The sequence below is a fragment of the Somniosus microcephalus genome, chromosome 7, assembly GCF_052327205.1.
Source record: "Somniosus microcephalus isolate GS21.2 chromosome 7, FLI_Smic_1.0, whole genome shotgun sequence".
NCBI classification, from domain to species: Eukaryota; Metazoa; Chordata; class Chondrichthyes; order Squaliformes; family Somniosidae; genus Somniosus; species Somniosus microcephalus.
The window spans coordinates 71,160,913-71,185,289 of record NC_140993.1 but is presented as its reverse complement, the minus strand read 5'-3'; the positions used below and the strand labels follow the sequence as shown (position 1 = coordinate 71,185,289).

The window sequence follows — 24,377 nt, the reverse complement described above, 5'->3', positions numbered from 1 at the left end:
GTTGACTCTTAATGTTTTCTGGACTGGCCTAGAAAGCTACTCTGTTGCACAATGACTTGCTACTCATGGAGGCCCACCACCACAACTATCTCCGGGGTAACCAGAGATGGGCAATAAATGTGACCTTGCCAGTGTTGTTCACATCCAGATAAAATCCTCCGATGCTGAGGGCTATGGGGAAAGAGGATGGGAGTGGGGCTAATTGGATCGCTCTTTCAAAGAACCAGCACAGTCACAATGGGCTGAATGGCCTCCTGTGCTGTATGATTCTATAAATCATCCTCTGAACTCATAGATAAAGAATGACTAATTGAGTGAGATATCAGAAGGCAACTGGGAAAGAAAGGCCTTGTATTTATACAGAGCTTTATTGTGTTTCTCAAATGCCCAATGTTCTGTTTTTGTGGAATGTCTTCAATATTTGCTCATTAAACAGAGAAATGCAGCTAACCATTTTATTCTTCCTCCACCTACACCCATCCTCCCCGGTCTCTCCCTCAGTACACAGTGGAGACAGCATCTGAAGACTATGACTGTAAGCCCAAGTCTATTGGCCCAGAGATCGTGGATCCAACGTCTAATTTTGGTTTGATTAGCGATGCCATAACGGGAGATACGTACGTCCCGATGTCACATGGAGAGGCGGAGCGCATCAGTCAGAAACTGCTCTGGCTCTGGCAGAGATCCAGGCCAGCGAAGGTTAAGGCACTGCCCGTGGACTCTCACAAGGAAGCGATCATCTCTGCCATTGAGGAAAATCGGGTCGTGGTCATAGCTGGAGCGACCGGATGTGGGAAGACCACCAGGATCCCACAGTTCATACTGGAGAAGTTCATAACTGACAACCGAGGAGCGTGCTGTAACATTTTAATAACCCAGCCCCGACGGATCAGTGCCGTATCGGTGGGGCAACGGGTGGGCTACGAGTTGGGGCCGAGCCTGAAGAAAAACGCGGGCTACCAGGTGAGGCTGGAGAGCATGTTGCCTCCTAGAGGAGGGGCCCTGCTTTTTTGCACGGTCGGCATCCTCCTGAAGAAACTGCAAGGGAATGCCTCACTAGAAGGCATCAGTCATGTCATCGTGGATGAAGTCCATGAGCGCGACGTCAATACGGACTTCCTGCTCATCCTACTGAAGAATGTGATGGAGGCCAACCCGAATCTGAAGATCATCCTGATGAGTGCCACCAGCGACACAAAGCGGATATCGGAGTATTATGGGAATTGCCCTGTCGTGACTGTGCCAGGGTTCATGTACCCAGTGAAGGATTATTATCTAGATGACATCCTGCCAATGCTGGGGCGAAGGAAGACCACCCGGCTCAATCAAGTAAGTGGTTGGGTAAAGAAAGAACTTGCATTGATGTAACTCCTTTCCTGTCTTCGGCTGTCCCAAACACTTCACAGCCAATATTTTTGAAGTGTAATCATTTGTTATGTAAGCAAATGTTAGTCATTTTGTACAAGTGAGAGAAACATCCAGTTAATCTATTTTTGGGTACTGTTGATTGAGGGATAGATGTTGGGCAGGATATCTGGAGAACTCCCCTGCTTTTCAATTGGTGCCTTGGTTCACGTAGATGTTCCAAGAACATAACGTAAGATATAGGAGCAGGAGTAGGCCATTCAGCCCCTCGAGCCTGCTCCGCCATTCAATAAGATCATGGCTGATCTGATCTTGGCCTCGACTCCACTTTCCTGCCCGCTACCCATAACCCTTGATTCCCCTGTTTTTCAAAAATCTGTCTATCTCCACCGTGAATATATTCAGTGACTCAGCCTCCACAGCTCTCTGGGGTAGAGAATTCCAAAGATTCACGACCCTCTGAGAGAAGAACTCCTCTTCATCTCCGTTTTAAATGGGAGACCCCTTATTCTGAAACTGTGCCCCCTAGTTCAAGATTCCCCCATGAGGGGAAACATCCTCCCTGTATCTACCCTGTCAAGCCCCCTCAGAATCTTATATGTTTCAATAAGATCACCTCTCATACTTCTAAACTCCAATGAGTATAGGCCCAACCTGCTCAACCTTTCCTCATAAGACAACCCCTTCAACTTGGGAATCAACCTAGTGAACCTTCTGTGAACTGCCTCCATTGCAAGTACAAGAAACTCTTTTTTATCCGGCACCGACGGGACTGGCGTGCTGCTGGTTGATCAAAAAGTCTGGATTACAGAGAGGTATACTTACTAAGGTACGAGAGCCCCTTACACGGCCACAGATCCAGGCGTCCCTGTTGCATGGCAACAGGTGCAGGAACCCCGGTTACATGGCCACAGATCCAGGCATCCCTGTTGCATGGCAACAGGTGCAGGAACCCCGGTTACACAGCCACAGATCCCGGAACCCCGGTTACACGGCCACTAATATGAAGTAAAACTTACCTGAACCTATTCCTGAATTTTGTCGGTTAAGAGAGATTTCCGGTTATTTAGGTGCCAGTAAAAAGAGAGTTTCCTGTATATCCTTCCTTAAATAAGGAGACCAAAACTGTACGCAGTACTCCAGGTGTGGTCTCACCAACGCCCTGTACAGTTGTAGCAAGTCTTCCCTACTTTTATACTCCATCCCCCTTTCAATAAATTCCAATATTCCATTTGCCTTCCTAATTACTTGCTGTACTTGCATGCTAACTTTTTGTGTTTCATGTACGAGGGCACCCAGATCCCTCTGTACTGCAGCATTGTGTAGTCTCTCCATTTAAATAATATTTAACTTTTTTATTCTTCCTACCAAAGTGGATAACCTCACATTTTCCCACATTATACTCCATCTGCCAAATTTTTGCCCACTCACTTAACCTATCTATATCCCTTTGGGTACTCCTTACAACTTGCTTTCCCACCTATCTTTGTATCGTCAGCAAATTTGGCAACAGTACACTCGGTCCCTTCATCCAAGTCATTAATATAGATTGTAAATAGTTGAGGCCCAGCACTGATCCCTGTGGCACCCCACTAGTTACAGTTTGCCAAACTGAAAATGACCCATTTATTCCAACTCTCTGTTTTCTGTCAGTTAGCCAATCATCTATCCAAGCTGATGTATTACCCCTAACACCGTGAGCTCTTATCTTGTGCAGCAACCTTTTATGCGGCTCCTTATCGAATGCCTTCTGGAAATCCAAATACACTACATCTACTGGTTCCCCTTTATCCACCCTGCTCGTTACATCCTGAAAGAACTCTAGTAAATTTGTCAAACATGATTTCCCTTTCATACAATCAAGCAGAGCCAACATGGTTTTATGATGATTTTCTAAATGTCCTGCTATTACTTCCTTAATAATGGATTCCAGCATTTTCCCAATGACAGATGTTAGGCTAACTGGCCTATTGTTTCCTGCTTTCTGTCTCCCTCCTTTCTTGAATAGGGGAGTTACATTTGCGGATTTCCAAACCACTGGGACCTCTCCAGAATCCAGGGAATTTTGGTAGATTACAACCAACGCATTCACTATCTCTGCAGCCACTTCTTTTAAGACCCTAGGATGCAGGCCATCAGGTCCAGGGGACTTGTCAGCCTTTAGTCCCATTAGTTTGCCTTGTACTTTTTCTCTAGTGATAGTGATTGTTTTAAGTTCCTATCTCCCTATAGCCCTTTGATTATCAATTATTATTGGAATGCATTTAGTGTCTTCTACCGTGAAGACTGATACAAAATATTTGTTCAAAGTCTGCCATTTCCCTGTTTCCCATTATTAATTCCCCAGTTTCATCCTCTAAGGGACCAACGTTTACTTTAGCTACTCTCTTCCTTTTTATATAGCTGTAGATGCTCTTACTGTCTGTTTATATATTTTTAGCCAGTTTACTCTCATAATCTATCTTCCTCTTTTTTTAGTCATCCTTTGCTGGTTTCTAAAAATTTCCCAATCCTCTGGCCTACCACTAATCTTTGCAAGGTTCCATAGATTACGTGCTCAATTCCTGGAGGGGGCTTGAAGCCACAACCTTCTGACTCGGTGGCAAGAGCGCTTTCGACTGAGCCAAGCTGCCGCATGCAACTTGGTAAAGCAGTAGAAGGACGCGATGTATGTTGACATGTAGTGTGTTAATGTTCAGGGGAGGTTGTGGGAATGTCGTCGCTACAGTGGAGAGCAATACATTTGGAATAAAAAGCTAGTATCAGTAATGGTGAGCATGAAGCTGTTGGATTGTCGTAAAAACCCAACTGGCCCTTTAGGGAAAGAAACCTGCTGTCCTTACCCGGTCTGGCCTATAAGTGACTCCAGACCCACAGCACTGTGATTGACTCTTAAGTTCCCTCTGAAATGGCCTAGCAAGCCACTCAGTTATAACAAACAGCTACAGAAAAGTACAATAAAAATAAAACCGGACAGACCACCTGACATCGACCTAGGCATTGGATTCAGACACGACAAAGGCACACCCAGCCAGTTGACCCTGCAATGTCCTCCTCACTAACATCTGGGGACTTGTGCCAAAATTGGAAGAGCAATCCTACAGACTAGTCAAGCAACAGCCTGACCTAGCCATACTCACAGAATCAGACCCATCATCCCAAGTCACAGGATGGTTTGTTGCCTCCCTGGTGCCAGGGTCAAGGATATCACTGAGCGGCTGCAGGGCATTCTGGAGGGGGAGGGTGAACAGCCAGAGGTCATGGTCCACATTGGTACCAACGACATAGGTAAAAAGAGGGATGAGGTCCTGCAGCAAGAATTTAGGGAGCTAGGTGAAGGATTAAAGAGCAGGACCTCAAAGGTTGTAATCTCTGGATTACTCCCGGTGCCATGTGCTAGTGGGTATAGGAATAGGAAGATAGAACAGATGAATGCGTGGCTAAAGGGATGGTGCGGGGAGAGGGCTTTAGTTTCCTGAATCACTGGGTCTGCTTCTGGGAAAGGTGGGACTTGTACAAGTCGGACGGTTTACACCTGAACCAGAGGGGAACCAATATCCTTGCGGGGAGGTTTGCTAGCACTGCTGGGGGGGGTTTAAACTAACTTGGCAGGGGGATGGGGTACAGAGTGGAGCTATAGTAGGGGGTGATTTACAGCCAAATGCAGAGGAAAAAACAAGTCAGCTGGGAAGGCAGAGCAAATAAGTGAAGGCAAAAGGGAATATGGCAGGGCTGGAAGGCATTTATTTTAATGCAAGGAGTCTTGCAAATAAGGTGGATGAACTGAAAGTGTTGTTGAACACATGGGAGTACGATATTGTTGCTATCACGGAGACATGGTTGAGGGAGGGTCAGGACTGGCAGCTCAATATTCCGGGGTATAGAATCTTCAGGTGAGACAGAGGGGGGTGTAAAAGGGGAGGGGGTGTTGCAATATTAATTAAGGAGTCAATTACTGCTGTAAGGAGGGATGATATATTAGCGGGTTCCTCTAATGAGGCCATATGGGTAGAACTTAAAAACAAAAAGGGGGCAAGCACTTTGCTGGGAGTGTACTATAGGCCCCCAAACAGTCAGGGGGAGATAGAGGAACAGATATGTAGGCAAATCTCAGAAAAGTGCAAAAATAATAGGGTAATAATAGTGGGGGATTTCAACTTCCCCAATATTAATTGGGATAGTCAGATTGTGAAAGGTTTAGAGGGTGCAGAATTCTTAAAGTGCATCCAGGAGAGCTTTTTGAGCCAACATGTAGAAAGTCCTACAAGAGAGGGGGCGGTACTGGACCTAATTCTGGGGAATGTAGCCGGGCAAGTGGTGGAAGTATCAGTAGGAGAGCATTTTGGCGACAGTGACCATAATTCGGTGAGATTTAAGGTGGTCATGGAAAAAGACAAAGACGGCCCGGAAATAAGGGTTCTAAATTGGGGGAAGGCCGATTTTAATATGATAAGGCAGGATCTGGCCAAAGTGGACTGGGAGCAGCTACTTATAGGAAAATCCACATCAAAACAGTGGGAGACTTTCAGAAGGGAAATAGAGAGAGTACAACGCCAACATGTTCCTGTAAAGGTCAAGGGTGGGACCAACAAGCAAAGGGAACCTTGGATGACAAGGGATATACAAAAATGCATTAGAAATAAAAGGGGGGCTTTTGGCAGTTACAAAAGACTAAAGACGGAAGAAGCCCTAGAGGAGTATAAAAAGTGCAGGGGCATACTTAAAAAAGAAATTAGGAGGGCGAGGAGGGGCCATGAAATAACACTGGCGAGCAAAATAAAGGAAAATCCTAAGATGTTTTATAAGTATATTAAGGGCAAGAGGATAACCAGGGAAAGGGTAGGGCCCATTAGGGACCAAAGTGGCAATCTGTGTGTAGAGCCAGATGATGTAGGCGGGGTTTTAAATGAATTTTTTGCATCTGTGTTCACTATGGAGAAAGACGATGCAGACATAGAAATCGGGCAAGGGGACTGTGACATACTTGAACATATTAGCATCGAGAGGGAGGAGGTGCTAGCGGTTTTAGCAGGCCAAAAAGTGGATAAATCCCCAGGCCCGGACGAGATGTATCCCAGGCTGCTGTGGGAGGCAAAGGAGGAGATTGCAGGGGCTCTGACACAAATTTTCAGAACCTCTCTGGCCACAGGGGATGTACCAGAGGACTGGAGAACAGCTAATGTAGTACCATTATTCAAGAAGGGTAGCAGGGATAAACCAGGGAATTACAGGCAAGTGAGCCTAACATCTGTGGTAGGGAAATTATTGGAAAAAATTCTGAGGGACAAAATTAGTCTCCACTTGGAGAGGCAAGGATTAATCGGGGATAGTCAGCATGGCTTTGTCAAGGGTAAATCATGTCTGACAAATCTGATTGAACTTTTCGAGGGGGTGACTAGGGGGGTGGATGAGGGAAATGCTGTGGATGTGGTTTACATGGACTTCAGTAAAGCTTTTGACAAAGTCCCGCATAGGAGACTGGTCAAGAAGGTAAGAGCCCATGGGATCCAGGGTGCCTTGGCGCGTTGGATCATAAACTGGCTGAGTGGCAGGAGGCAGAGGGTGATGGTCGAAGGTTGCTTTTGTGACTGGAAGCCTGTGTCCAGTGGGGTACCTCAGGGATCGGTGCTGGGTCCCTTGTTGTTTGTGATCTACATAAATGATTTGGATGAGAATGTAAAAGGTATGATCAGTAAGTTCGCAGATGACACGAAAATTGGTGGGGTGGTAAATTGCGAGGAGGAAAGCCTCCGGCTACAGGACGATATAAACGGGTTGGTCAGATGGGCGGAAAAGTGGCAAATGGAATTTAACCCTGAAAAGTGCGAGGTGATGCATTTTGGACGGACAAATAAGGCAAGGGAATACACAATGAGTGGTAGGACCCTAGGAAGTACAGAGGGTCAGAGGGACCTTGGTGTACATGTACATAGATCCCTGAAGGCAGCAGAACAGGTAGATAAGGTGGTTAAAAAGGCATATGGGATACTTGCCTTCATTAGCCGAGGCATAGAATATAAGAGCAGGGAGGTTATGATGGAGCTGTACAAAACGCTGGTGAGGCCACAGCTGGAATACTGTGTGCAGTTCTGGTCGCCTCACTATAGGAAGGATGTGATTGCTTTGGAGAGGGTGCAGAGAAGATTCACCAGGATGTTACCTGGGATGGAGCGCCTCAGCTATGAAGAAAGACTAAACAGGCTGGGGTTGTTTTCCTTGGAGCAAAGAAGGCTGAGGGGGGACCTGATTGAGGTGTACAAAATGATGAGGGGCATAGATAGGGTAGATAAAGAGGAACTTTTCCCCTTAGTAGGGGGGTCAATAACAAGGGGGCATAGATTCAGGGTAAGGGGCAGGAGATTTAGAGGGGATTTGAGGAGGAACTTTTTCACCCAGAGGGTGGTTGGAATGTGGAACTCAATGCCTAAAAGGGTGGTAGAGGCAGGAACCCTCACAACATTCAAGAAGCATTTGGATGAGCACTTGAAATGCCATTGCATACAAGGCTATGGACCAAATGCTGGAAAATGGGATTAGACTGGACAGGGATGGATGGGCGGTGCAGACACGATGGGCCGAAGGGCCTCTTTCTGTGCTGTAAAACTCTATGACTCCTCCATCGCCATCCGTGGCCTTCCCACCGGCAGGGCAGACCCACCAGAGGTGGCTGCACAGTGGTATGCAGTTTGGAGGGAGTGGCCCTGGTAGTCCTCAACATTGAGGATGCTGTCACTTAATTGTCAGCTTGACTCTGTTGGTAGCATTCTCGCCTCTAAGTCAGAAGGTTCAAGCCCCACTTGACCACGTAATCTTGACCCAGTGCAGTACAGAGGGAATGCTGCATCATCTTTTGAATGAGACTTTAAACCATTCAGGTGGGTGTTGAAGATCGGATGATGGTATTTGAGGAGGAGCTCCCCCGGTGTTCTGGCCAACATTGCTCCCTCAGCCAATACCACCAACAACAGATTAACTGGTCAGTGTTGTTTAAGATGATCCTGCTGTGTGCAAAATGGCTGTCATGTTTGTCTGCACAGTAACTGTGTTTACTTCTAGTAATTCATTATGAGGTGCTGTGGGATGTTTCTAAGACGCATGATAAGACACTCTATACTGTAAATGGATTTTTTTCTATATCAACATGCAGGATACCTGATGTCGAACAATACCCACCAGCACGCCGTACAGTGTTCAGCATCCTTCATCCCTTTTAAAGAATATTTAATGAGCTTATTTCTCTGATGAATAACTGACTCATACAGATGACCCAGAGGCTCTTGGTTAGATCTGTGCAGAGATTACTGATCTCAGCTGGGGAAGCTGTTGACTTGCGCTGCAGTTAGCCTTATGAGCCTGATCACTAATCACTGACCCCTGCTGGAAAGTGTGTGCATGTGGATGCCTGATGAGAAGATGTTCTTGGCTGTAATGCCTCCAGCATTCACTGTCTATATGCTCACAGATAAAGAATGGCCTCTTAGGTGAGGTACTGGAAGTTTGTCGGCACTCATGAAGCCATACCCCAGCAAGAACCAGCACTTTCAGCAGAGGAGTGGAAATTCTGGACCGAGATAGGTAGAAAATAAGTTGGACCAACCCCAGACATCCTGACTGTCCATCCTCCCTTCCTGGAAAGCTTTCTGTTCCCTGCTTCACTGAATTTCTTGTCAATGAATTTCTACTTTCTCCTCTTCCTAAAGGTGCCCTCCCTTACCAGTGCAGCCTAGATGGTGAGTGTCAGCAGGATATTCAACTGTGGAGGGCTTCTCAGCTAAGCCTGATCCAGTGCTTGCTCAGAACTTTTGGTTGGGGCTACTGAATACCTATTGGGTGGGAACCCTGACTAATATATTTACCTCCATTTTTATGTCTCAAGTTGGTAACACTGATAACCTGTCTGAAAAGCCTGTGGCTTTAACTAAATATTTGGTCGTTAAGTCAGAGCGTGTACAGTTTGAAGAAGGTGCGCAGCTTGCAGGCTGGGGACAATCAGTTCAAGGGTGTGTCCCCTCCCTCATGAGGAACTGAGAGCTTCTTTACTGTTTATCCAAAAGATTTTAGAAGAAGCTGGAGTTTGAAATCTCAAAGCATTTATTTCTGCAAGTGATGAAATTGTATAAATATATTAACATTTTTGCTTTCTATTACAAACTCTTCATAGAAAAATACAAGCAGCACGTGTGAACAGCTGTTATGAGATACAGCAGCAGCAGTAACGGCAGCTGTTTGTGGGGTTTTTGTTGATGGTTAGAAAATAAAACAGCTATAGGAATTTCCTTTTTTTTCATCTATTTTGGTTGTATATGTTCAGTTAAAAATTTGCACCTGAACCAATTTTAAAGCTTAATTTATTTTTTAACTTAACAACTTGGAAAGTACTTAAATGATGAATTTTCAGTGTATTGTGAGGTAATTTTAATTTGTTCATGGAATTTCTGACGATTGAGTACGTTTTTTATTCATTCATGAGATGTGGGTGTCATTGGCAAGGCCAGCATTTATTGCCCATCCCTAATTGCCCTCGAGAAGGTGGTAGTGAGCCGCTGTCTTGAACCGCTGCAGTCATAGAAACATAGAAGATAGGAGCAGGAGTAGGCCATTCGACCCCTCGAGCCTGCTCCGCCATTCAATGAGATCATGGCTGATCATCCAAATTCAGTACCCTGTCCCTGCTTTCTCCCCGTGTGGTGAAGTTACTCCCACAGTGCTGTTAGGGAGGGAGTTCCAGGATTTTGACCCACCGACGATGAAGGAACGGCGATATATTTCAAAGTCAGGATGGTGTGTGACTTGGAGGGGAATGTGGAGGTGGTGTTCCCAAGCGCCTGCTGCCCTTGTCCTTCTAGGTGCTAGAGGTCATAGGTTTGAGAGGTGCTGTTGAAGAAGCCTTGGCGTTGCTGCAGTGCATCTTGTACGTAAGAACATAAGAAATAGGAGCAGGAGTAGGCCCTTTGGCCCTTCGAGCCTGCTCCGCCATTCAATAAGATCATGCTGATCTTCTACCTCATCTCCACTTTCTTGAGCTATCCCCATATCCCTTGTTTCCCGTAATATTAAAATCTATCGATCTCTGTCTTGAATATACTCGATGACTGAACCTCCACAGCCCTCTGGGGTAGAGAATTCCAAAGATTCACCACCCTCAGTGAAGAAATTTCTTCGCATCTCAATCTTAAATGGCCGACCCCTTATTCTGAGACTGTGACCCCTGATTCTGGACTCCCCAGCCAGGGGAAATATCCCCCCTGCATCTACCCTGTCAAGCCCTGTAAGAATTTTGTATGTTTCAATGAGATCACCTCTCATTCTTCTAAACTCTAGAGAATATAGGCCTAGTCTACTCAATCTCTCCTCATAGAACAATTCCCCCATCCCAGGAACCAGTCTGGGGAACCTTTGTTGCACTCCCTCTATGGCAAGTATATCCTTCCTTGGGTAAGGAGACCAAAACTGTACACAATGCTCCTGGTGTGATCTCACCAGGGCCCTATATAATTGCACTAAGACGTCTTTCCTCTTATACTCAAATCCTCTTGTAATAAAGGCCAACATACCATTTGCTTTCCTAATTGCTTGCTGTACCTGCATGTTAACTTTCAGTGATTTGTGTACAAGGACACCCAGGTCCCTCTGAACACCAACATTTCTCAATCTCTCGCCATTTAAAAAATACTCTGCTTTTCTATTTTTCCTACCAAAGTGGATAACTTCACATTTCTCCACGTTATATTCCATTTGCCATGTTCTTGCCCACTCACTTAGCCAGTCTATATCCCCTTGAAGCCTCCTTGCATCCTCCTCTCAACTTACATTCCCACCCAGCTTTGTATCATCAGCAAACTTGGATATATTACATTTGGTCCTCTCATCCAAATTACTCATGCTGCAGTTGTGGCACACCACCTGCACTGCCATCCCTATATGACCTTGTTTTATTTAGTTAAATTAAATTAAATTTGTAATTAGGTAACTTAGTTTACAGTGTAGCTTCTTGACTATTTATTTGATCTAGATTAAGTTATGGGTACTGAAATTAAATATCTACATGTAACACAAAGTACTACAAGTAGTGCAGGCAAAAAACAGCAACTCCTTCCCCCTCTTCTCCGAATTCTCACTCTTTCCAAATTCCCAAATAAAACACTCTGAGTACACTCCGTTTTAATCCCGCTCTGTTTAGATGGTACACACTGCAGACACGGTGCACTGGTGGTGGAGGAAGTGAACGTTTGGTGCTGGATGGAGTGCAACTCAATAATTGTGCGTTTCTGGTGTACACATTAGGAAATCGCAATCCCGCCCTAAGACCATGATTTTCTGTCCATTCATTTTAACTAGCAGAAAATTCCCACTTAAATTTTTGAAGATGGGAACTGGCTGAGGGTGGGGAAAGTGGTGATGGGGAGTACCTGACATGGTGGTTGGGGGGCCTGATGGTCGGAAAAGGGTCAATGGCAGTTTAGTTCCTATTCACCTGGGCTCCTGTTCATCACAAAGGGACCCTGCTCCACCCGAGGCTGCCAGATCGCAGCAACCCCTAATGCTCTTAAGCCCCTCGTTCCTCAGACACCCCCTCAATGCTCACCAACCCCTGCATTCCCAGTGCCCCCCATATCCTGTAACCACTCCCAATGCCCCCAGACTTGAGAGAAGTCCCCCCCCCCCCCCCCGCAATGCCTCTAGGTCCCAGGAATCCCCTCCCAACAATCCCAGGATGTGCCCTATTCGTGAACCAGTGAGTTCATGTTCTCTGGATTATTAGTCCAGGCCTCTGGATTACTAGTTCAGTAACGTAACCACTACTTTGCCGTACCCTTGAACCCCAGGAACCCCCTCCCTGGCCCTGGTATCCCACCTCAAAGAACTGCGAGACCCTGGGATTCCGACTGCAGTACAGCTGGATCCCAGGACCACCCGCGATGCCAACAAGTGTTCCCTGGGTAATACCACAAGCAATGCCATGGGAGATCTGCTAGTATATTAAAAGTCTTCCTGTAAATGTCACATTTAACCTTTTTTTTAATTCACTTATGGGATCTGGGCATCGCTGGCAAGGCCAGTATTTATTGCCCATCCCTAGTTGCCCTTGAGAAGGTGGTGGTGAGCCACCTTCTTGAACCGCTGCAGTCCGTGTGGTGATGGTACTCCCACAGTGCTGTTAGGTAGGGAGTTCCAGGATTTTGACCCAGCGACGATGAAGGAACAGCGATATACTTCCAAGTCAGGATGGTGTGTGACTTGGAGGGGAACTTGGAGGTGGTGGTGTTCCCATGCGCCTGCTGCCCTTGTCCTTCTAGGTGGAAGAGGTCGCGGGTTTGGGAGATGCTGCCGAAGAATTCTTGGCGAGTTGCTGCAGTGCATCTTGTAGATGGTACACACTGCAGCCGCGGTACGCCAGTGGTGGAGGGAGTGAATGTTTAAGGTGGTGGATGGGGTGCCAATCAAGCGGGCTGCTTTGTCCTGGATGGTGTCGAGCTTCTTGAGTGTTGTTGGAGCTGCACTCATCCAGGCAAGTGGAGAGTATTCCATCACACTCCTGACTTGTGCCTTGTAGATGGTAGAAAGGGTTTGGGGAGTCAGGAGGTGAGACACTTGCCGCAGAATACCTAGCCTCTGACCTGCTTTTGTTGCCACAGTGTTTATGTGGCTGGTCCAGTTAAGTTTCTGGTTAATGGTGACCCCCAGGATGTTTATAGTGGGAGATTCAGTGATAGGGAAGGTGGTTAGACTCTCACTTGCTGGAGATAGTCATTGCCTTTCACTTCTGTGGCGCGAATGTTACCTGCCACTTATCAGCCCAAGCCTGAACGTCGTCCAGGTCTTGTTGCATGCGGGCATGGACTGGTTCATTATCTGAGGAGTTGTGAATGGCACTGAACACTGTGCAGTCATCAGCGAACATCCCTATTTCTGACCTTATGTTGGAGGGAAGGTCATCGATGAAGCAGCTGAAGATGGCTGGGCCTAGGACACTGCCATGAGGAACTCCTGCAGTGATGTCCTGGGGCTGTGATGATTGACCTTCAACCACCACAACCATCTTCCTTTGTGCTAGGCGTGACTCCAGCCAGTGGAGAGTTTTCCCCCCCGATTCCCATTGACTTCAGTTTTACTAGGGCTCCTTGATGCCAGACTCGGTCAAATGCTGTCTTGGTGTCAAGGGCAGTCATTCTCATCTCACCTCTGGAATTTAGCTCCTTTGTCCATGTTTGGACCAAGGCTGTAATGAGGTTCGGAACCGAGTGGTCTTGGTGGAACCCAAACTGGGCATCAGGGAGCAGGTTATTGGTGAGTAAGTGCTGCTTGATAGCACTGTCGTTTTCCACATTGTCGGATAGATGCCAGTGTTATAGCTGTAGTGGAACAGCTTGGCTAGAGGCGCGGCTAGTTCTGGAGCACAAGTCTTCAGCACGATAGCCGGGATGTTGTCGGGGCCCATAGCCTTTGCTGTATCCAGTGCGCTCAACCGTTTCTTGATATCAAGTGGAGTGAATTGAATTGGCTGAAGACTGGTTTCTGTGATGGTGGGGACCTCTGGAGTAGGCCGATATGGATCATCCATTCAGCACTTCTGGCTGAAGTTGGTTGCAAACGCTTCAGCCTTGTCTTTTGCACTCATGTGCTGGGCTCCACCATCATTGAGGATGGGGATATTCTTGGAGCCTCCTCTTCCCGTTAGTTGTTTAATGGTCCACCACCATTCACGACTGGATGTAGCAGGACTGCAGAGCTTTGACCTGATCCGTTGATTGTGGGATCGCTTAGCCCTGTCTATAGCATGCTGCTTCTGCTTTTTAGCATGCATCTAGTCCTGTGTTGCAGCTTCCCCAGGTTGGCACCTAATTTTTAGGTACGCCTGGTGCTGCTCCTGGAATGCTCTTCTACACTCCTTGTTGAGCCAGGGTTGGTCCCCTGGCTTGGTGGTAATGGTAGAGTGAGGGATATGCCTGGCCATGAGGTTACAGATTGTGGTGGAATACAATTCTGCTGCTGATGGCCCACAGCGCCTCATGGATGCCCAGTTTTGAGCTGCTGGATCTGTTCTGAATCTATCCCATTTAGCACGGTGGTAGTGCCACACAACACGATGTCCTCAGCGTGAAGACGGGACACTCGTCTCCGCAATGACTGTGCGGTGGTCACTGCCACCAATGCTGTCATGGACCGATGCATCTGTGACAGGTAGATTGGTGAGGACGAGGTCAAGTAGGTTTTTCCCCTCGTGTTGGTTCAATCACCACCTGTAGCAGGCCCAGACTGGCAGTTATGTCCTTCAAGACTCGGCCAACTCGGTCAGTAGTGGTGCTACCTAGCCACTCTTGGTAGTGGACATTGAAGTCCCCCACCCAGAGTACATTCTGTGCCCTTCCTACTCTCAGTGCTTCTTCCAAGTGGTGTTCAACATGGAGAAGCACTGATTCATCACCTGAGGGAGGGCGGTAGGTGGTAATCAGCAGGAGGTTTCCTTGCCCATGCTTGAGACTTGAAGCCATGAGACTTCATGGGGTCCGGAGTCAATGTTGAGGACTCCCAGGGCCACTCCTTCCCGACTGTATACCACTGTGCCACCACCCCTGGTGGGTCTGTCCTGCCGGTGGGACAGGACATACCCAGGGATGGTGATGGAGGAGTTTGGGATATTGGCTGAAAGGTATGATTTTGTGAGTATAACTGTCAGGATATTGCTTGACTAGCCTGTGGAACAGCTCTCCCAGATGTTGGTGAGGAGGACTGCAGGGTAGACTGAGCTGGGTGTGCCGTTGCTGTGTCCGTAGCTGACGCCGAGGTCGATGCCGGGTGGTCCGTCCGGTTTCATTCTTAATATTTTGTTTTGTAGCGGTTTGTTACAACTGCTAGGCCATTTCAGAGGGCAGTTAAGAGTCAACCACATTGCTGTGGGTCTGGAGTCACATATAGGCCAGACCGGGTAAGGCAGGTTTCCTTCCCTAACGGACATTAGTGAACCAGATGGGTTTTTACGACTATCCGATAGTTTCATGGTTACACTGATACTAGTAATTATTCCAGATTTTATTTAATTAACTGAATTTAAATTCCCCAGCTGCCGTGGTGGGATTTGAACTCGCGTCTCTGGATCATTAGTCCAGGCCTCTGGATTACTAGCCCAGTGACATTACCACTGCACTACTGTTCCCTGTAACTTCCTTATTACCGTTCCCTGTAACCTAGAGTCATAGAGTAATACAGCACGGATAGAGGCCCTTCGGCCCATCGTGTCCGCGCCGGCCATCAAGCCCTGTCTAATCTAATCCCATATTCCAGCATTTGGCCCGTAGCCTTGTATGCTATGGCATTTCAAGTGCACATCCAAATGCTTCTTAAATGTTGTGAGGGTTTCTGCCTCCACAACCCTTTCAGGCAGTGAGTTCCTCCTGTAAATTTCTCTCTCTCTGTCACACCTTATGCACAAAGCAGTGTATCATCCAACTCGCCGTGAGCACCACCACAGGAGGTCTGCTAAATGTTCCTTCCACCCATACCCAGCCCCTTTCTGAGTCAGTCGTGGTGCCCCAGCTAAGATCAGATAATTCGGTACAGACCGAGTATCAAACTTGGGACTTTCCTGATTTGTACTGCACCACGCAGTTCGATTCAACCATTGAGCCACCAGGGATCTCAGTGAATTACTAATGGGCTCTTTGAGAGATGTGACCCGTGACTCGCAGTGGTAATCCAGCAGTCAATTGCTGCGTGTAATTTTTCTTCCACAAAAGAATCAGTCATTAAGCTCACCAGGGATTTAACTATATTATTAGTGACAAACTGTATCTTATTTGGTAAATGTGTTTGACTTACTGGTGGTTATAATTGCCTCTTTGTTTTGTGATGTCTGACAGGATGAGGAGGACCCTGTTCCTGACCTCGACCTGGTCACCGACACTATTGTGCATATTGATGCTCGCAGCGAGTCGGGTAAGGGAATCCTGTTTGAGTTATCACTGTGGTTTGCTGCTGAAAATAGGGGAAAGATTTTTAGCTCTTTCTCTTTCTGGTTTAGTGGGTGACTTTTCTGCCTGGTTTATTCCTCAACTACACAGGCCAGGAAGGCCCTAAGTTTGATTCCTGGGCCCTCCTGAGTTATTGATTTCGGCTAAAATAATGGGACATGTGTCACAATTGCCTCCGCCGCTTGTGCGCTAGAGAGGAGATGAATCAGCCAGGGTTGGCACTGGTCACCATCCAGTAGATGTCACTATTGTTAAGTCTGTGTGTCCCAGTTATGCTTATTATAAATCACTGGACACAGACCACAAGAATAACTTTAACAGGTCTTTACTATTCGGAGGTCAGGGCTGAACTGCCCAGCAAATCCCTACACAACGTTTATATACCGGTGTGGTCACCACCGGTATTACAGTATACAGCAGCCAAGAGAAAGTAGTACATCTCTTAAGGTAGTTCTCTTAAGGTGGAACAGGTTACATACACCACAATCCTCCCTTTTTAGCTTAACAGTTATATCCCCATTTAACATAACATAATAACATATATATATATACAACTTCATGCAAAACAGTTCAAAGATTCAGTCTCTGAGGAGGCCTCCTGATTCGAGTTGGATAACGCCTTTCAGGGGTCTCTGATTCTCGTTGCTGGGGTGACTCATCTAGTTGATCTCTTATGAATTGGACATCATCCTCAGGTACATTCACTTCTGAGGTAGATGCTTCAGGTTCACTAACTTCTTCCACGGTTGTCTCTGCCGTAACCCTGGGTTCGACCCTTGTTCTCGATTCTACCAGTTGGTCAGCATGACGCTGTATTACATTTTCACCAATATCTACTGTGTACATCAGGGGTCCTTGTCTGGCCCGAATTGTTCCAGATTGCCATTTCTCGTTTTTATAGTCCCGGGCTAACACTGGTTGTCCTATTTCGAAACTCCGAGTGGTCTTGTTATTTATATGCTGGAACTGTTTGTTTTCAACTTCCCTCCGCACATTTGGTTTTAACAAGTCCAACCTGGACCGCAACCTCCTGTTATAGAACATCATGGCAGGACTTTGGTTTGTCACTGCATGAGTGGCGTTTCGATATGCCAGTAGGAATTTGTCCACCTTGTGTTGTAGTGGAATCTGATCTTCGCTCATGGCCTTTATTGTTTTTTTGAACGTTTGTACAAATCTCTCGGCCAACCCGTTTGTAGCCGGATGATATGGGGCAGAGGTATAATGTTTCACCCCATTCTTCTTCATGAATTTCTGGAATTCTTCTGACACGAACTGCGGTCCATTGTCTGAACATATTTGTTCTGGCAATCCATTTCTTGCAAATATCGTTCTTAGCACCGCGGTCGTCTTTTCCGAGGTAGTGGTAGTCATCTTAATCACTTCTGGCCATTTAGAATGTGCGTCCACCGCAATTAAAAACATGGAGTCCATGAATGGACCAGCAAAGTCAATATGTACACGTTGCCATGGGGTTGAAGGCCATTCCCATGGATGCAGCGGTGCAATCACAGAATCACAGAAACCCCACAGTGCAGATAGAGGCCATTTCAGCCCATCGAGCCTGCACCGACACATGTCCCACCCAATCCCCATAACCCCTACACCAACACCAACACATATCCCACCCTATCCCCATAACCGGAGGTGCATTTTGCACTTTTTGGCACCCTGAGCAGCTTTTCGGCAGATCCTCTATCTGTTGGTCGATACCCGGCCACCACACATAAGCCCTAGCAAGGCTTTTCATCTTGACTCCCCCCAGATGACCTTCATGCAGTTCCTTTAGAACTCTCTCTCTTAACTTAGGAGGAATAATCACCCTTGTTCCATACATCAATGTTCCTTGACAGACGGACAGCTGTTCTCGTGTTGCTGAGAATGCCGGTAACAGTGGATCACCATGTGCTGGCCATCCCTTCACTGTCACTTCGTAGACCCGGGACAGTGTCGGGTCGTTCCTGGTTTCTCTTTCAATACTTGCATTGGTGACTGGTAAACATTCGATGATGGTCGAGTGAAATAACTCAACAGGGTCAACCGTCGGTGCCTCCTCCTCTGTAGGTAGTGGCAGGCGCGACAGCCCATCAGCATTACCATGCTGCTTTGTACCTTTGAATTCGATCTGATATTGATGTGCCCCTAGGAAAAGGGACCATCTCTGGAGTCTCTGTGCTGTCATCACCGAAACACCCTTCTTAGGGTTAAAAATGGATACCATTATGGTCTGTCAGAAGCGTAAACTTTTGGCCCTGCAGGTAATGATTAAACTTCTTTACTCCCCACACAAGGCTGAGAGCCTCCCTATCTATCTGAGCATAGTTGCGCTCAGCGGAGGTCAATGATCTGGATGCGAACGCAACTGGCCTCTCCAGGCCATTTGGCAACTTGTGTGAGAGTACTGCCCCAATACCATATGGAGAAGCATCACAAGCCAAACGAATAGGCAGCGTTGGGTTGAAGTGAGCCAACACTTCCTCTGAGGTGATCAATGCCTTGCTTTTGCGAAAGGCCCTCTTACAGTCCTCGCTCCACTTCCATGGTACTCCCTTCTGCAAAAGAGCGTTCAGCGGGTGCAGCACCGTGGATAAATTTGGCAGAAACTTATGGTAATAGTTAATCAACCCTAGAAACGACCTCAACTGAGATACATTATCCGGAGCGGGAGCCTTCACAACAGCTTCGATCTTGTCAGGAGACTTATGAAGCCCCTCCTGGTCAATGACATGACCACAGTACGAGATCCGCTTCTGAAAGAACTCACATTTCTGGCGATTAACTCGAAGTCCATATTCTTTCAATCTGGTGAGCACCAGTTCCAAATTTGCAAGGTGTTCCTCGTCATCATCTCCTGTAATCAGAATATCGTCCAGGTAACATTGCGTGCCTGGAATTCCCTGTAATACCTGCTCCATGGCCCTCTGCCAAATTGCTGGAGCCGATGCCACTCCAAAAACCAGTCTATTATACCGGTACAAGCCTCTATGCGTGTTGATCGTGAGATATTGGCGTGACTCTTCCTCAACTTCCATCTGTAAGTACGCCTGCGCCAGGTCTATCTTGGTGAAGTGTTTCCCGCCAGACAACGAAGCGAAGATATCCTCAATCCACGGAAGCGGATACTGCACCGTGTGAAGCACCGGATTAACAGTGATCTTGAAATCTCCACAGATGCGAACCTTCCCCGGTTCCCCCGGCTTGTTGCTCGATGAACGCTTCATGACGGGGACAATGGGCGTGGCCCACTCACTCCAGTCTACCTTAGACAGTACTCCTGAACGTTCTAGCCCTTCCAGCTCAGCTTCCACAGCAGGTCGTATCGCATAAGGTACCGGTCTGGCTTTGAAAAATTTCGGGTTTGCATGTTCTTCAACCTTGATGTTTGCCGTAATTCCTCTCAGTGTTCCCAGTCCCTGTTGGAACGCCTCTTCAGCATCGTCCAATATTCTGGACAATCGTTTAGGTTTGACATCTTTTTTACCGGAATCTACCGTTAGTGCTTTTAAGGAATCAAATCAAATCAAATCAAATCAACTTTTATTGTCATTGTTAGTGCACAAGTGCAGTACAACGAAATGTAGGCTTGCGGCTCCCGAGAGTGTACAATTTGGATTAGGACACTTAAACATTTCAACATATTTATTTTCCTAATCCACTCCCGTCCCAGTAGTGGTGGACCTCCCTCAGGTAGCACATATAAGTCCATTCCTTGGCTTTCTTTGCCCTTGTGGACCACCTTTACCTCTATCTTCCCGATGGGGTATACTCTTTGCCCCGTGTATGTTTTCAATACAATCTCCGTATCCCGTAGGGGAATATGTGGGAATAACCTTTTGTAATCTTGCTTATTCATGACCGTCAATGCCGATCCAGTGTCCAATTCCATCTTCACTTGGACTCCTGCTATCTGAAGTGTGACCCAGATTGTTTGGAGGTCTGCTTCATTACCAACATTGTGTACTCTTAGACTACCCAGTTCATTACTGCTGGAGCCTGAATTTGACTTCTGTTCGTTGGAACTGTTCTCTGTCACCTTGTGTACCTTTCTGTACTTTTCCTGCGGTGACTTTTTGTTGCTGGTCTTCTTTCCTGACCGGCATACTTTAGCTATGTGACCAAGCCTGCCACATTTTCTGCATTCCTGATTTTTGAACCAGCACTGGTTCTGATCGTGCGTTGTCTTTCCACAACGATAACATTTTACTGTACCCAAGACCATTTGATTGGTGCTGAGTTCCGGTGACCGTAGCTGCATTTCCGCCGTGCCTCTCGCTGCGGCTTCGTGCGATGCTGCAATAGTGACAGCTTTATCAAGCGTAAGATCATTCTCCTCAAGCAGTCGCTTTTGTGTTCCTTCTTTTAACAATCCACACACAAATTTATCTTTCAGCGCATCTGCTAGTCCTGTTCCAAACTGACAGTACTTTGATAGCTTACGCAGTTCAATTAAAAATTCAGCGTTGCTTTCGTCTTTCAGCTGCGTTCTTCTGTAAAATTTAAATCGTTCCGCTATCATCAGCGGCGTGGGGTTTAAATGATTTTTCAGGACAGTAACAATATTCGCGAAAGTCTGATCCGCCGGTTTATCTGGTGATAGAAGGTGCTTCAATAGCCCGTATGTCTTCGCACCCATTGAGCTTAATAAGGTTAGTGCTTTCTCATCATCTGGTACCTTATTTGCTTTGCAATAAACTTCCATGCGTTCTACATACGTGGTCCAATCTTCGATATCGCTATCAAAGGTATTAATGTTCCCATGTTTAGGCATCCTTGCAAGTTTTTTAATTTTTCTTTTTCTCAAAATGGCGGCTTCCCGCGCTTGGCGGTCTTTCCCGCGCTCGTCTTCTTCCCCCGCCGACTGCAACGGCGGATTCCCGCGTTTGCCTTCTTCCCCCGCTGGCTGCAATGGCGATTGCCGTGCTGCTGCCGTTCTCGCCTCCCCAGCGGTTCTCAATTCCCCGACGCTGCTTTTACTCCCCCGCGGTTCCCGTGGGCATTCACGCTTCCCCTGCTGTTGCGCCTCTCGGCCCCGCATGCAGCCCGGTCCTTTACACTGGCTGCGTTTGAGTTCTCCGCGGCTCTCGTGCCTTAAGCTGCCCCAGTCGCTGCGCCTCTCGGCCTCGATTGCAGCCCGGCCCTTTTCACCGGCCGTGGTCGAGTTCTCCGCCCTTTTTCCTCCGTTTTCCCTCCCCCCACTCCACAGTCAACGCGGCCGACTTTCTGCTCGTGTCGCTGATCGGCTTACCCACCACCGTGGTAGAAGGGATGATCACTGCCTGTCGCTGATGGAGGGCTTCGTGGTCAGAATTTTTCTTTTTAACCCAGGTTCTCGATGCCTCCCGTGCGATGGTGCTCAGCAGGATGAAGAGGGCGGATGCCTCTTCTCGACGCCCGTTCTGAGGACGAAGCTGCCTTGGATGTAAAACTGCCGCAGGGTAAGATCGAACTCGTCGCCACTGTTAAGTCTGTGTGTCCCAGTTATGCTTATTATAAATCACTGGACACAGACCACAAGAATAACTTTAACAGGTCTTTACTATTCGGAGGTCAGGGCTGAACTGCCCAGCAAATCCCTACACAACGTTTATATACCGGTGTGGTCACCACCGGTATTACAGTATACAGCAGCCAAGAGAAAGTAGTACATCTCTTAAGGTAGTTCTCTTAAGGTGGAACAGGTTACATACACCACAACTATCTGGTGTGGTAGTGTTGGATTAGGCTGTAATCATCATAGTTTGAGACATGATATATGATAAGTGTACTATGCCTGGGAGGAGCATGTGACTTTGGACCTGTTTCCCAAACCTTTCCACCACTCTGATTTTCCTTGCCTCAATCTGGGCTTGTTGCAGACTAATTGATAAGAGATTGATTACTATAATTAGTCAGCAACTCCATTATTATTGTATCATGCGACTACCGCGATGGTAGAAGGCGAACTAGATGGACCTTGCTGTTATTCCGTCTAGCAATTCCTATGTTCTCTCTCACACTGACTCTCATTGTTTGAGCTCATGTCAAGAATCTTGGGCAGGATTCCAGCATGGGTCAGTGTCTTCAGAAGGGTAGAGCTCCTCAGCCAAAGTCAGTACGGGGACACAGTTCCCACTTTAGCACAGTAAATGGATGTGTTTAAGGCTTTACCCAGCAACCGGCTGAATGCCTTGTTTAGTGTAGTTATACAATATAAGAAATACATAGAAATTATAACACGGAAACAGGCTATTCAGCCCAGTCAGTTCATGTCGGCGTTTACCCTCCATGCGAACAAATGGTTCTAGTCACATTTACCCACCCTGTTGCCATATCCCCTCAACCCCTTGTCCTTCAGCCACCTATCCAATCTAATCTTGAATGTTGACATATGCTTTTATGTACCCTTATCTGCTGACACTGGGTTAAAGCATATTTGTGGGTGTGTGAAATTTTCATACCAACTCCACATGCGCTGTGCAAAATGCTCAGCAGTGCAATTATAGATCCTGTCTGTCTGAGACTGGGTTGTGTCCCGAGGAAGTATTTTGAGCTGGATAACATAGGGGTGAAGGTACTGCTAGGTACAGCTCTGACACTGGTGGTGGGAGCACTTTGATGTGATGTTGAGAGTATTGTACTCCCTCCCACTGGCTCAGTAGGTAAAAGCACCAACTGGTTTTGTCCTGAACTTTACAGATCAGAAGGTCCCAGATTGAGTTCCTGTCCTGTGCTGCATTAGCTGATCCCAGTAAGCACTGTACAATTGGCCTCAACATCTGTGGGCCTCAAGATGAGGAAAAAGCAACCAATCCCCCTCCAAATCAAGCGAGCTTCCTTGGTGCCAGCTTGGCTGTGATGCAGTTCATGATTGAATACTCAACCAACACCCACTGTCAAAGAATCTCCACTTGGGCACAGTACAGAAAGGCTCTCTGCACCCAGCAACAGTCGCTACCTTTAATAAAGAGGAGAAAATAGGGGTAGGTGGTTGGGGAGGGGAACTGATAGAAACCAGATTGTTTTTCACTCTGCCTTTAGCTAACTCTCTGTCGTACGTTTGCATCGCAGGTGCAATCTTGTGCTTCTTGCCAGGGTGGCAGGAGATCCGAGGAGTTCAGCAGAGACTCGAGGAACGTCTTTCAACTAGGAAAGAAAACTGCATCATTTTACCTGGTGAGTGTCTGTGTAAACTCAGAGTGCATTTGGAAAACAAGTGAATCTCCCGTGGGCTTGCTTCCGGTTAGTCAGAGGAAATGGTATGTCTGCTTTTGGCCAAAATGATAGGTGAGCCTGGCTGACTCGAACCACAGCATCACCAGTGGTGGGAGGTCTGAATATCACATGTTTGCCTATTAAAAATGATAGGAACAAGTATTAGCAATATACTTGAGTCATTGTGTCTACGTATTACCAATGTCATAATTGTGACAAACAGGAAATCTCAACAATTTTGTGTATATATAGATATAGGTGTCCACCTCTGGCTGGGAGGGATTGTGTGGCTATTTCTAAGACATATAACCATATAACTAGGAAGGTCCAATGTTCGTCTGTGGTAAAATACTGTAGCTAGGAATGACAGTAGAGACGCTATTGATGGCTGCAGTGGGTCAGGAAATTGAAAACCTGCCAGCGCTTCTGCTCCTGATCACTATTCAGTGACTCCTGCTACAAAGTGAATATGTGCACACCAGTTGAGGCTTGACTGTGATAGCGCCTATGGTAAATAACCTGCCAGCATTTGACGTGCAGGCTCACGTGAAGAATAGTCACTTGTACAAGGTAGTGGAAGTTGGCCGGTGCCTGTGGCGCTGTACCCCTGCAAGAGTCAGCCCTGTTGGGAAAAGAGGTGAAGCAGGGGCAAATCAGAGGAAAAGGGCCAAGAAATTATAGCCTAGATTGATGCAGTAAATTCAACCAGGCCAGTCTTTGACATGGAAAACCAAATGAGTGTGTCAGCATCGCTCGCATTAGTAAACTCCTCCACAGTGGAGTAAGTTTAACTTGTATCCTCCTTTCTATAGTCATCTCAATTCCTTCTTATTGGGATCCTGACTTGTTCCA

At 46.9% G+C, this 24,377-nt stretch overlaps 1 protein-coding gene across 1 annotated transcript in view; it reads left to right on the top strand.

Annotated features, from left to right (window-relative positions):
* Positions 1-24,377, top strand: part of dhx30 (DEAH (Asp-Glu-Ala-His) box helicase 30) — an 84,490-nt gene that overhangs the window by 21,233 nt on the left and 38,880 nt on the right. Inside the window, exons 8-10 of the mRNA XM_085992578.1 lie at positions 502-1,329; positions 16,224-16,299; positions 23,382-23,486. Of these exons, the coding sequence (XP_085848704.1) occupies positions 502-1,329; positions 16,224-16,299; positions 23,382-23,486 (1,009 nt within the window). The remainder of the gene's footprint in view (positions 1-501; positions 1,330-16,223; positions 16,300-23,381; positions 23,487-24,377) is intronic.